At 43.9% G+C, this 13,769-nt stretch overlaps 1 protein-coding gene across 5 annotated transcripts in view; it reads right to left on the bottom strand.

The window, feature by feature from the left end:
- Positions 1–13,769, bottom strand: part of SLC35B3 (solute carrier family 35 member B3) — a 627,346-nt gene that overhangs the window by 37,071 nt on the left and 576,506 nt on the right. For all 5 annotated transcript variants that reach the window (XM_069613487.1, XM_069613485.1, XM_069613486.1 and 2 more), the window contains one exon: positions 1,719–1,788. In XM_069613487.1, the coding sequence (XP_069469588.1) occupies positions 1,719–1,788 (70 nt within the window). The remainder of the gene's footprint in view (positions 1–1,718; positions 1,789–13,769) is intronic.

The raw sequence follows: 13,769 nt of genomic DNA, 5'->3' as shown, positions 1-13,769 counted from the left end.
CCTTCCATGTCAATGTCTACCCACAACCAACTGGCCTCTCAGATGAATCTGCTAGTAGTTGGCTAATCTTTCACATTTGAAAAATTGACAATTACTCGAGTCTACTCATCCAGCCCATCACACAACCGATACAGAGCTCTGAAGTTCTTCTATACAAAATGAACAGAGTACTCTTATGCCTCAGACTTGCAGTACACTACATTAGCAACTATGGGACTTGGTCCATCACAGAGAGAGTTCCCACATCCATCAGTCTTTACCCCAAGGCAGACTGGCCCACAGGAAAAGGGGATGATTTGTCAACAGGAAAGTTCTTCACAAAAGCCCAGCAGCAATAGGGCATAGTCAGCCACTCATCCCTCTGCCTGATATCAGTCTAAATCTTGCCCAGTGCTATCGGTGGCACATGCCTGTCGGGGTGGCTATAATCCTTGCACCCCGTTTTTTGCTGTGTAAATTGTAGCCCCTTTCCATGGTCCACAAATGAAGATCTATCTGGACTCTAACAAATACCTGCCAGCCGCTGGACTCATAACTAGTGCCTGTGGGACTGCCAGACTATGTGTCCACTGCTCCACTTCACGCAGCGCTCACGCACGGTTTAGCCGGAATTCAAAACGCTATGCACTCCGTTTACAACGTCGGAGTCAGAACAAGTAGGAAAAAGCAGCTCCTCTCGAAGACCTTCTGATCGTGGCTTGACCACTTCACACCTCGGGAAGGCTATAATTCCCCAAGAGGTCACTTTACTTCTGATTGCTACCTCCTACTTTCCACCACAATAGCAGATGCAGGTCTGAATTGATCTGTGCCACAGAAACAGACCAGCCTTGTCACCTTTCACTGATTCATCTCTCTAGACAAACGCATACACATTAGTCTGGTATATGATCAAAACGCACTCAAGTTGTATTTACCCTTTGTAATACAGTCTGCACTCACGCTTCATTTCTCGGACCTGATTTAATGCATTTTTTTTTTAACAGGAAAACATGGAATTGTTTGCCCTAAGAAAAATAAATCAACTTCAGCCGAACTTCAATTAAAAACGTTTTTGGAGCTTAACTTTGGGGCACGCCTTGTCTACTGTGTTTTACATTATAAAGGAGACCAATACAGGTTTCTATCCGTTCATATTTGCTTACAGTTCTTTCTAAAATTGCAACCTCATCAACCCACAGGCTATACCTGTACAATCATTTATCTCACACGATTTATGGGAAGCCCATCTCCCTGTGTGTTCTTTGCACTTATAGTGAAAGCAAATACACTTGAAGTGTTTGGACCCAAGCAGGTGTGTTCAAGATCTATCCATGTTCAAATGTTGCCTCCGAAAAGTGAAGCACCCGTTTAATACACTCACATAATAACATTATCAGCATTTGTTGTTTAAACCTTACTTTACAGTAGTCCGGCCACGTGAATGTGTATATTCAATACTCGGCAACAATTTAAAACAAAAATAAAACCTTTATGGCATTTGAACATTGGGGCAGTATTCCGGAACTTCATTTAGGCTTTAAAGCTATATGCTACAAGAGTTTTTAAAAAAAATATTTTTAAATGCAGTACATTTTTTTTTGCAAGAATACCTGAATCTGGCTATTTGAAATGGAAACGACTGAGAATTATAATGCAATCTAACTACTGGCACTCCTATACATAACATAAGAAAGGAACAAACACACCATTATTTTAACTTCGAAGTATATACTTACTGGAAAGTGAATGGCTTGGCAAAGAACAGAAAAGAAAGTACAATCGTCATTCCCTTTCGTCCCGTTGTTACTGTAGGGGTGAAATGTAGATGAAACATTACCTTACAAATCTGCACAAGCCTATACTATGCATTTTTAATACCTCAAATGAAAACAGTTATGCTGACATTTACATAAACTAATTTGCAGCATTATTACATTCAGAAATATTGACCAACATATTTTAAAAAATGTTGCCGCATTGGACCCCAAATTGGAATTAAAATATAATGTGGGTAAGCCTAGGCCTGTGGAACGTGGAGCTCACCTGGGCGGTTGCAGGGAATTGGCTGCTGGAAGGGAGATGAGGCAGGGCTGAGGGCTGCCTTGTACGTGGTCCGCATGACTAGTGAAGCTGGTGACCTGAGAGAGAAGCCGCGAGGGCATGAGGTGTGCGATGCAGCTTGTGGTGACAGAGGTACAGAGGGGCAAACGAATCAATATGAGCAGGGTCTGGCGTAGGTGCTCTGTATGTGTGGAGCACATGGGGCAGTTCTGGCTGGGGCAGCAGGTAGTGAGATCTGAGAAAACACGCAGGTAGATTGGGGAATCTGTGGGCTACACAAGAAATTCCACTCTGTACGAGTTCGTATAGCTCACAGATTGGCCAATAGCCACACTCCCTCAACTTTCCAAAGGGTGTAATGTTCATTACACACTGAACATTACAAATGTGAATGTTACTGGTCTTGTAAACTCTTAATGCCGATTGCATAACAATCTGAGTTGAGAAAAATTCGACACATTTTTACTAATTTAAGGACAGTTTCATGAAACATATTTGCAGCCCTGCAAAATATTCCCCCAAACAAGAAATTTCCCACAAAACATACAGACCTGCAAATCTTCAACCACACAAGAAATGCCCCACAAACTCTTGATCGCTGTGAAATATTTCCCACTTGACAACGTATAGGGTAACTAAGCAAGCACAACTATTTTTAAAGCAGTTTGAAGGGGTTTCTACAGTAAGGTGGTTATTATTTTTTTAATCGGAACCCAGACTCTTCATTTCAGGCACATTTTTAAGTGTGACCAACAAGACCGAGAAGACTGTGCCTTGCAGAGTAATATCAGACAGGATTAGCAAGAATGATAATGAGACAGGCTTCGGAATAAGATTCCCCGAGCAGAATTTGCAATTTTGAACAGATGTCAAGTGATTAGCAAAAATGAAACCAGGCAAGGAGGGATTAGCAATATCAATGGCTGTAGGTATATTATGCGGGCTGCCAATATGCATGATCAGATTGGAGTGTTTCTATCATGATGTATTTGTAGAAGATAATAAATAATGAAAGCAGCGTGGCGGGTCAGAAGAGGGACACAAAATGTCCATCTCACTGCCAATTTTTAATAACTGAAAATAATAAATACCTATACGCTAAGGGTTTTCCTTACTTAACAGAACTAACTACGGTGCTCGTCAGTGAGAGTCCAAATCAGAATTGGCCCACTGTCAAACCTATCTATTCTAACCCTACCACTATTAGAACAAAACCAGGAGAATGACTCCCTTCGACTGTAAGCTGGTTCTTCACCAAGTTCAGTTCAGTAACATTCTCAAGTAGTTCTTGGTAACTACTTTCATCAAGTCATACAATTCTGATACTGGTTTCTTCAGGTTTTCAAACTTCTCCTTCATGTGATTACTCTTTTGTTTCTTTTTTATTCGTTTGTATTTATCCTTTTCCTTTCATAAGTAAAAGGATAACTTTATCAGAACATTTCCATTGGCTTCTTGGGTTCTCAATCTTTATTTCACAGGTCTTGGTTTCCTCCCTTTGGGCTTGGCTCTTATTCTCTGTTTCAATCTGCTCCTCAAATTTACTCTTACCATAGTGTTTCCTATTTTGTAATCTCTCAGGATTTTCTCCTTGAATTCATGGAGTGTAAACATTGTATCTGGGATGAGTGTGAGTGGCCCAGTAATGATCCATTTTCACTTAATTGAATCTCAATACTTTGAGTATGAGCATTCCAGTAATAACTCTTTCTCTTCCTTCAATGCAATATCTTAACTTGACTGGGACGAGTATAAGCGTTTGAGTAATGATTCTCTTTCTCTTCATTCAATGCCAATAACTTATTATGACTGGTATGCAAGAGGGCGGAGCGACCTCTGAACGGGCCCATGAGATTCAGAGCTTGCCCTCCAGTACCTTAAGTCGAGATAGCTGCACCTTGAGGAGGATGGGGTGCAGGATTCTCTTACTCCAACACCAATCAGTAAGGACAAGTCAATGGTTTGGCAAAGGGAAGTCCGTTTAATGACGAGTACAAAAACAGGGAAACAAATGGAAATCAACAGTGATGCAATCGCCTGTCTCGCTTCAACTCCCAAATTCTTCATTCAAACAGCAATTCTTATAGGCAAAATTCATCATCATTTGACGTGTAACACTCAAAGTTTGTCATGTAATTCTATTGGTTGGAAAAGGTAACTTAAGTATAGGTACTATATCTGTATATGGTAACAGAGCGTGTTATCGGGTGGGTGTCTACGCCCATCCCTCTACATCACTCGTGATAGACGTCACTACAAGTACGACGTCTCATTGGTTCTACTAGCTATAGGACCTTAGATTATTTGGTCCATTGTGATTGGGTGGGTTACACCCCTAGGCATAAATCTCCACTTTAATTAGCAGCATGTAGAACGGACACCCAGATGCGGAGTGCCCCAAGATTCACCCTGCCACCCTTCCATCAATCAGCACTTTAGGGCTATGTGTCAATTAGTTGGCAGAGTATGGCCTCAAAACTGTAGCTTCTTATCATCAGGAGAAGTTATGGCATCCTCTGGGTTTGGATGACATCAGACATGGGTACCTCTCTGTGCTTGGCTGGTCACGTGTCAGTTCACTGTGAATCGGCTTCATTTTCCCTCTATTTGTGTATTTGATTCTTTGTTCGGCTTCGCCACCTGCCGGGCCTCCTCATCTCGACCTTCGCAGGACAGGCTTCTATGCTCTTAAGTTTAAATTCTTCAGAGTTGCTGTTCTCCTCCCTTCCTTGGGTTGACCCCGAATTCCTAGCCATGAGCTACTTCTTACTGAGTTTCGATTATGCTGTTTAGTCTGACTTTGAGCTAGTTTATGAATCCTGGCCTGTTTGTCCTCCATCATCCTAGACTTAATTCTGCTTTTGTAAAATGGAGTCGCACTTGTATAATGTGCTTCTTGAGGTAGATATATATAGTTAGCGCTTGCCGCTCTATGCTCCTACTAAGCATTGCAAGCTGTACCGTTTCCTTAGCTTCTTGCGTTCCAAGCCTATTTACAGGCATTTAATCAGTTACATATTTCCATCCTGCTTTCACTGGTTATGTTTCATTAAAGTTCAGCATCGTTTCTTCTTCTGTCTATTACATCATTATGCGCAACATTTCGTCTTTGTTTATCACCTTTTTGGTTGTCATTTCTGTTCGGGCCATTGTGTCGTCACCATTCACCTCCAATTAAGGCCCTTTGGGTCTCTTCAGGGACAGTTTGTAAGTATTCTTCATTTCGCGTCATCTGCTGGTATGGTTGTCTCAATGGGTACCGTGCAGCCCATGGTTGCCTGGTTATTGGCGCTTCAATAGGTATACAAGTCCTTCTGATGGGTACTGGACAGAGCCCCACTGTGGCTCTCTGTTGGTTTATTTGCTCCTTATAATTCACATATCTTGGCGAGTATGCTTCTGGTATCTCAAAATGGGTGGCTAGAGTGCAGGCCAAATATGGGACCTCCTCTACACTGGGACGAGTCGGAGCGTTCCAGTAATGATCTTCCGCCCCCTACCGCTTTCCCCTTTGCCTGTTGTGTTCAGGGATAATGTCACTGGGGTTCTAGACTGGCTGGGACCTTCTCTTGCACTTGTTAGGTTGGCCTTTTGTATTTATTTTATTCATTTGTTACACGCGCAGACCCTGGGGTATCACGGCGTGGTTACAGACAGCTTGGTAATTGGTAATACATTTAAGAGCAAATAGGTAAATAATGAGACACAAACTTTTTCATACAAAGCAAAGGTAATCAGTATATACAAAATACAGGCGGTTGCACTGGTGTCCATTCAGCAGTGAGCTAGTATTGATTGAACAACCATGTCTTTAGTTACTTTTTGAATCCAGGGAAGGAAGTCTCTAGTTTGAGATTGATGGGGAGGGAGTGCCAGTGTTTGGGGGGATAAGACCTGGAAGCTGCTGCCCCCTGCTCTGGTATTGTTGTAGCGGGGTAACACAAGGAAATGACTCATTAGATCTCAGCGTTCTGACATTTTCTTTTTTATGAAGGGTGTTGTTCAGATAAAGGGGTGTTTTTTTGGCCAGCCACTTATGTACGATGCATAAAGTTTTAAAGATGATGCTGGCTTTGATAGGTAGCCAATGGACATCCTTCCTAGTCTTGGAGATGTGATCATGTTTTTTTTTTTATCCCGAATGCTGCCCTTTGGGCTTTATTTTGCAAGAGTTGCAGAGGTTGGTGTTAGAGGTCCCTAGTAGAAGCAGATTGCAATAGTCCAACTTCGATAATACTAGGGCTCTGGCCAGGGTACGGCAGTTGGACGGTATCAACAATTGTCAACTTAAAGCAATCAGTTTGGCTGTGTACGCCGTGGATGATCACAAGGAATTGATATGTTTGGTCATGTTGAGGTTAGCGTCACGGTGAACACCTAGTGTTTTTACCTGCTTGAGGACTGGAATCATAGATCCATCTATGTTGATGGAGTTGTAATCTGCATGGAGTGATGCTATTTTGGTTGGTGATCCAACAATGAGGATTTCTGCCTTCTCATCATTGAGACAGAGGCTATTTAGCGCCATCCAGTTCTGGATGATAGCATATATTTTGTTAATGGTAATGATATCCTGGGCATAAATCCCTGTGATGGGTATGAGGATCTGGGTGTCATCTGTGAAATTCATATAGATGACACCCATGTCATCAAAGGCAGAGAAGAGGAGTTTTGTGTAGGCATTATAGAGTGTAGAGGAGAGGCACGAGCCCTTGGGTACTCCTAAGGGTACTGATATGGGATCAGCTGCTTCCTTACCTATGGTCACTCCAGATGTCCGTTCAGCCAGGAAAGATTTGACCCATAGCATTGCGTCTTTGGAGAAATTAAAGTCATTGGCTAATGAGGTGCACAGCTTATCATGGTCCACAAGGCGAAGGCTGCAGAGAGGTCTAGTAGCAGCAGCATACAGAGTTTCCCTTGGTCCCTGATGGTGTCCATCTGCATTTTTAGGTCCAAAAGGGCCGTTTCTGTGCTATGTTTAGGCCTGATTGTCTGGTTCCTAGGTGCTGGTTCTGTTCGAGATGAGATTGTATCTGTGTATATGCTATATTATCTATGAGTTTCAGTGGAAATGGGACCATTGTTTTGGTCGATAATTAGTGGGTACTGTTGGGTCCAATGTTTTTTAGGAGGGGGTGATCCAGGCATTTTTAATATTTGCTGGGACTGTATTGGTGTTAAAAGAAGAGTTGATAAAGGTTGTCCGGGTTGGGAGGAGAGTGGTGACACAAGCTTTCACTAGTTTGGCTCGTATGCTGTCGCCTTTGCAATTAGAGGCTTTTAGTTTGGCGATGGTGTCAAATACCATTTCTTGGGTGACCAGGGAGAACTGGAAGGAAGAGTTGGGATTTTCAGGGGGGGGGGGGGGGTGGGAATGGTGTTGGATGTGGTGGTGTTTTTGTCAACTAATGCCAGTCTTTTGGCAGAGATTTTATTTTGTAATAGGACAATTTTAGCAGATAATGCGTCTTGAATAGTAGTGCACCATTCTTTGCTGGAATTGATGAGGGTTGTACTTGGGGTGGGATTTTCTAATTCCCTGAGAATGGAGAAGAGTTCTTTGGAGTCTGATGCGGCATTGCTGATGCGGGTGTTAAAGCCATTGGCTTTATGGGAAAAGATAGCTGTTTTATAGATTTTTGTTAGCGTCCTTGAACGCTTTGGTGGTCTCTGGGGTAGGATGTTTAGTGTAGGCATGTTTAAGGGATCGTTTGGTTTTAGTTAGGGAGGCTAGTTCTTCATAAAACCAGAAGTGGGTCTTTTTGTCAATTCGTCGCGTTTTAGTTGACAAAGGTGCAACTTCATTGGATGGTGAGGGTAAGGCACTTGTGGTAGTAGTCTGCAATGATACTGGGGTCATTGCGGTTGACTAGATTAGATTCAAGTGTTTTGATGAGGATAGGGGTGACATTTTCTGCCTTGAGTTTACTGGGATTTCTGGCTTCAACGGTATCCGTAGTATTGGTCTTGGGAGGAAGGAGTTCCTCGCTCATGAAAGTGAATTCTATACAGTAATGATCTGACCAGTTGAGGGGGGTGATCAGGTCGATGGTTAGGGTGGTGTTAAGTGACAGTATCCACTCCAGGATTCTGCCCTTGATATGTGGGACTCATTCACCAGTTGGGTGAAGTTCATGTCTTTGACAGCTAGGTGTAGTGAAGCAGCTTTGTGGTCTTTGTCAGCGTTAAATCCTAGGTTGAAGTCTCCAAGGATTATACATTTAGTATTGAGTTTAATAAGAGGTGTAATCAGTAGTGGGATATCTATTTCGGGGTGGCTGTTGGCGCTTGGTGTTTGGTAAATCACTATGATGTTAATTTGTGGTGTTAGCATTCAAGGCGAGTTTGACTAGCATGATTTCATAGCCAGAGATGTCTTCGATAGGGCTGGATCTAATTTGTAGGTTGCTCCGTGCTATGATGGTGACACCACATCCTGTGGTATGGGTTCTATCCTTTCTAAGTATGCTGTAATTAGGCGGTATGGCTAGTGCAAGTGGAGGTCCTGAGGCTTGGTGAAGCCAGGATTCTGTGATTATAATTCAGTCAAGGTTTTGTTCAATGATTAGATCATGAATTTCAATGGCATGGACTCCTAATAATCGTGCATTAATAAGGGCACTTTTCAGGCTAGTCGGGGGCTTAGAGGTAGCTGATCTGTCGCTATTTGGCGTCTGAAGCTGTGTGGAGTATGTATTTTTCTTGGTGATCAGGGAAGAAGGTAGCTCATTTTTTTTGTTTTGGAGAGGGTCATTGTGAGTGTAATTTTAGGTGTTCTGGGTGTAAAAGGGAGGTGAGCATAGGGAGGCTTGGTGCGTGATCTGAGGCGAGTGGTTCTGTTGATACCCACAATAGGGTTAGTATCTGTAGAGAACCTGAGTGCGAGGTCTACTATTTGGTTAGAGGCTATGCCTTTGCTAAGAGGAGAATTAGATGAAGCATTGGTATTCTGAACATGTTCAAGGCTATTTGGAAATGGTGGCTTTGCTGGGAGAAATGGTGTTGGGAAGGGTATGGGATGGTGTCTGGGGCATGCCAGTATAGAGAGTCCATTCTGAATACCAGAAAGTGGTTACGTGTGCATGGCGTATTATTAGGTACCACACAACTCCTGTGGTTACATATATGACCTCTCCGGTCTCTCGTTTACCAGTTTGTTCTGTAATGCATCAAAGGAAGTGGTATCGGCATTGTTCACAGACCTGCTGGTCCATCTCTGCTTGATTGCGTACAGGCCACCATTTACCTCTCACTCGTGAAGAGGACGCCTCGCGTCCACCTCTGCTTCTCTCCTTTCTTCCCGTTCCTGATGCGGGACATCTAAAATTCCACTCTGGATTCTCTTTGGCATAGGATACCGTGCATCCAGCTTTCCTCCAGCATACGTCTGCGAGCAAGTTCGTAACTTGCGTGTTCTCGCTCCTTTTCCTTCTACTTTCTCGCCAGTGTCCCCGACTGAAGTTTTAGGACATTTTAGGATACTCTGGTATAGGACGCTGCATGTCCACTTCTTCTCCAACATACACCTGTGAACAAATTCGTAGCTCGCAGGAACGCGCCGTCTCTCCTCCCAGTCTCTGCCTCTGTTTTATCACGTTGCCGTGGATCTTACCCGGTGCAATTTCACAGTTCTCTGTTTGATCTACACTCTATTCCTCCATAGACCCTTTTCCTTGTCTCAGTACAATAAAGTTTTTCCTTCCAAGGAATAATCAGAGTTTCGTGATGCCCAATCAGGGATGCAAATAGGCAAAACGTTTTTGGGGAGAGGGCTAACCCATCAAATGTTGAGAGAGGCCAACTTCAGAGACTGTTTAAACCTACTTGCGTAAGGGGCATCTAACCTCTTTAGACATTCTAATGATACTATTCTAGTGCACCTTCAATATTACAAGCAGTTAACTCTCTCCTTAACGTCCAAAACTATACACGTAAGTACTGCTGTGAGAATGAGCTGTCTACTGTCCTCCATTACCCTTCCAATCAATCCCCTTACATAAAAGTACTAACACCCCATAACGATTTTAATAGCTGAAAAATGTATGGATATGAATGCTTTACATTAGCAATCGCCAGCCTTAGTTTCTTTTTTTCTTTTATTCATGTATTCATTCTTAAAGTGCACAGCAAACCGAAGGCATTGAGGAGCTTTTACAAGGTAAGTACATGATATATAATATGTTATTTATAACATGCTTAATACCCAGAGGTTTCTAAGCGCAGACCCAGGGATCGAACCTGTGGTGCTCCGCTTCGTCTTGCTTCAAAGGGGAGCACGTTGCCCCTGAGCTATCCTCCCGAGACCATGTTTTAAATAGTTACATGGGCATATACATAGACAACAGTGTGAACTGACAGTAATGCAGTTCGTGTATGCATAGCTCAGTAAAACAGCCAGGTTCTGAGCACTTTGCGGAAGGCAAAGTGGGAAGGTTCTGCTCTAAGAGTGTTTGGCAGGGGGTTCCATTGCTGGCCACAATGAAGGGGAAGCTGGCACCACCTGCTTTAGCGCGTATGACTATAGGGAGTAAGAGTCGATGGCAGTACAACGTTCTGGTAGGTCTGGATGAGCCTGCTCCGACTACTTTCTGAGATAGTGGGGGGCTGTTTCGGGGATGCATTTGTTAGTGATGGCCAGTTAGTCTCGGGAGGATTTCTCCCGACTATTGCAGTGTGTTAGCATGCTGCGCTTCTTTGTCCACAAGGTCATCAGCACAGTTATGGTTTTTCCGGAGAGAGTCAACGTTTTCAGTACCACTTATTGCAGTGTGCCCTTCAGGCTTTGCTTAGAAGGGCAGAAGGCCCCAAGAACGGCAGAAAGGAGTTTGAATGCCTTAGGCAGGCCCAGCCTAAAATGTGTGGGAGACCATTTCAACATTATGGTTGAGGGGTTCTTGCTTAGTGCAAAAACAGTATGAGGCACCCCCAGGGTGCGTACATTACAATGGCCACAAAGATGAGGTTAATAGCCGTTGATTATCACGAGATGGCCGGCCAGCCAGCAGGGATCTTAAACACTAAATGCCCACTCAAGAGCTATAAACCCTTGTCAGCAACTGGCTGATGTTGAGGAACAAGTGTTAGAAGGCAATGAGGTGATAACCCCTCTGTAGATCCTGTGGGAAGGGAAGGGCGGAAGCGCTCCAGGAAACACAGCTTGTAATGTGTGTGCTGCAGAGGGCATATTTTAAGACCAAGAACGAAAATAGCGAAAGAAATATATTGCCGTGTAACAAGCCTGCTGAATGGAAACATGGGGGCAGTTGGTGGGGGCCGCCCTGAGGCTTAAGTCCCCTTTCAATTGAAAACGTTGAAAGGCCCAGATGCCATCCCTGGCCTTAGGGGTCTGTGCTGTTGACGCCTTCCTGGTGCTTTCTCGAAAGAGAGAGACAAATACAAATCTGCGGTTAACTTTGCTTCATGAGTCCCACCAATCTCTGGCCAACACAGAAGAAAGATAAATGGAGTGAAAGGGTTTTGCCATTCTAGGGTTGCCTGATGCTATGCTGTCTCTCATTGAGAACCAAAGAGATAGAATGACCAGACGTGCCGGTTTTGTTGTGACTGTCCTGGAATCGAACCCTCTGGTGCCCCATCCCAAGAGGGTGCACGGAGAGATATAACATAACAATTAAACAGTTATAAACTTTACACATGATCATATTTTCCTAAATTTGCACCATCACTGAAGGCAACTCTTTTTCACCCCACGGATGGGTTCGAACTCAACCTTTCTGATAACAGCATGCATTAACTGATTGGCCACGTAGCAAGCTGTGGAGTCAACAATTACCAAAGCCTGTACTTGGAACAAGAGGGAAAAAAGCTTGTTGGTTTTTGATATGCTTACATTCACAGCCAAATCCGCATAATATATTTTCCGTAGCAGTGCTAGAAATGGAAATAATTGTGGAGGACTTGGAGGTGAATGTTCTGGATGCAATGGGAGTTGGGGTGTAGTCCTACCTTCATGTTTGTGTTCCCGTTCCGTTTTTTAATGTTACATATCTGGACGCCCTACAATAAGAACACTCTCCAGGGCTCTCTGGGTGCCCTTGTATCTCTGCCAACACTGCAGAGTGAGGGAGAGCATGAAAGGCCCCGGGGCTGGCGCCACCCAGAAACCTAAGTGTAACTAGAACTCCCTTGGGACCGAGAAGCACTGCACCTGCCCGTCTCCTCGCTTCTGACTAAGTGAGGAAACAGCTTGAGCACTCTCTCTGGGGCATCTCGGCAGGATTGTCCCTTATGCTAGGCACTCTACGCACCGTGAAATCGAGGGAAGGGGGGGGGGGGGGGAGTTCAGCAGGACGCAGAAATAAAATTTAGCTGGTTCTGTGGATACACTTATGTGTACCAGGCCCCAGCCTTCCCAACATCAACGGATCCTGCGAGTGGGAGCCAGCAGGGAGAGATTATGAACGAACACCGTGTAGCGAACCCTCCCAGATTCCACCCATGGCTGACCACGTTATGTTGAGGCAATGGAGAGAATAGTATGCAGACTGCAGGACAATAATCAAGGTGGTTATGCGGGGCTCAAGGTAAGCGTGAGCTGTGAGGTAATGCCGTTTGTCTTGGGCCCCAATATACTATTGTCATTAGGGAAAAGAACCATGCAGACACCAACTGCTCATGGCGTAGGTTTACTTTGGGTTTCCTTAACAGGTCATTTTGGAATTGTACTGCCCCTTCACTCCTCCTTGCTCCTCTCTCGCTGTGGCCAATTATGAGGCTACGGCATGCCGGCGTAAGACAGCCCCAAGTTCTGAAGGTTGGAGAATGATAATTCGCGTTGGTGTGAAAGGTTTCAGAGGAACCAAAGCCCCTACCTCCGTGGATACGTATGGTAGTTTTTGTTTTCACACAAAGTAACTGCGCCACACAGTCTTTGTGGCGCAGTTACTTTGTGTGAAAACAAAAACTAAAATACATTTATTTTTAGTGTATTTAAGATAATTTATACATATATACGGATATTTTAAAGTAGCAGAAGCTGTATGAAGGAACATGCACTGACAGTCATTTGCTGAACGAGCCAGCAAATAATAAACGTTATCACTACCCTTCTCAATGGTGCTTTGACCAGACTCAGAAGAAGCTTAACAAGCGGAGTTGTCGCTACCCAGATTTGAACATGTGACCTTCAAATTTAACCTGTACAATTGAAATGCCCAAAGGGGGCCATTATTAAGTAACTTTACCAAACTTTGCACTGAGATGTCACAGGCTGCCACCGGTATCTGGGATTTATTTAAGCATTTTCAGATTAAAAAAAAACAAACAAAAAAACGATAATGACATATATCTAGAGTATCCAAAAGGGTCAATACATCACTTGGCAGCAGTCACTGAATGCCTTGATATATTTTACCTGCATACAGACTTTTGTTGCAGAAGAAGCACTCAACTTAAATTGGATGGTGGTTAAATCCCACTGTATTTCAGAGTGCAGGTACGCTGCAAACAACCCCATATCTACTCAGTGGTCCTTACCACACTGTCCTAATGTTATAAGTTATGCCTTGTAATGATCCTCCTCACTCTTCATATTGGTTCTCTGTATCACCGGTCCTCTGCGGTCAATCGGCCAATGCACTTTTCCCAGGGTTGGGTCTCGATGCTGAAGCTTCAAAGTCCCAACATGCTCACAATATAAGGCAAGCTCAGGGGAGTCTGGGATTGCCCTGACCCACCCCATTCCCATACCCCCAACTCACTTA

Source organism: Ambystoma mexicanum, chromosome 5p (genome assembly GCF_040938575.1).
Source record: "Ambystoma mexicanum isolate Mex_15411 chromosome 5p, UKY_AmexF1_1, whole genome shotgun sequence".
Lineage (NCBI taxonomy): Eukaryota > Metazoa > Chordata > Amphibia > Caudata > Ambystomatidae > Ambystoma > Ambystoma mexicanum.
This window is presented reverse-complemented; position numbering and strand designations above follow the sequence as displayed.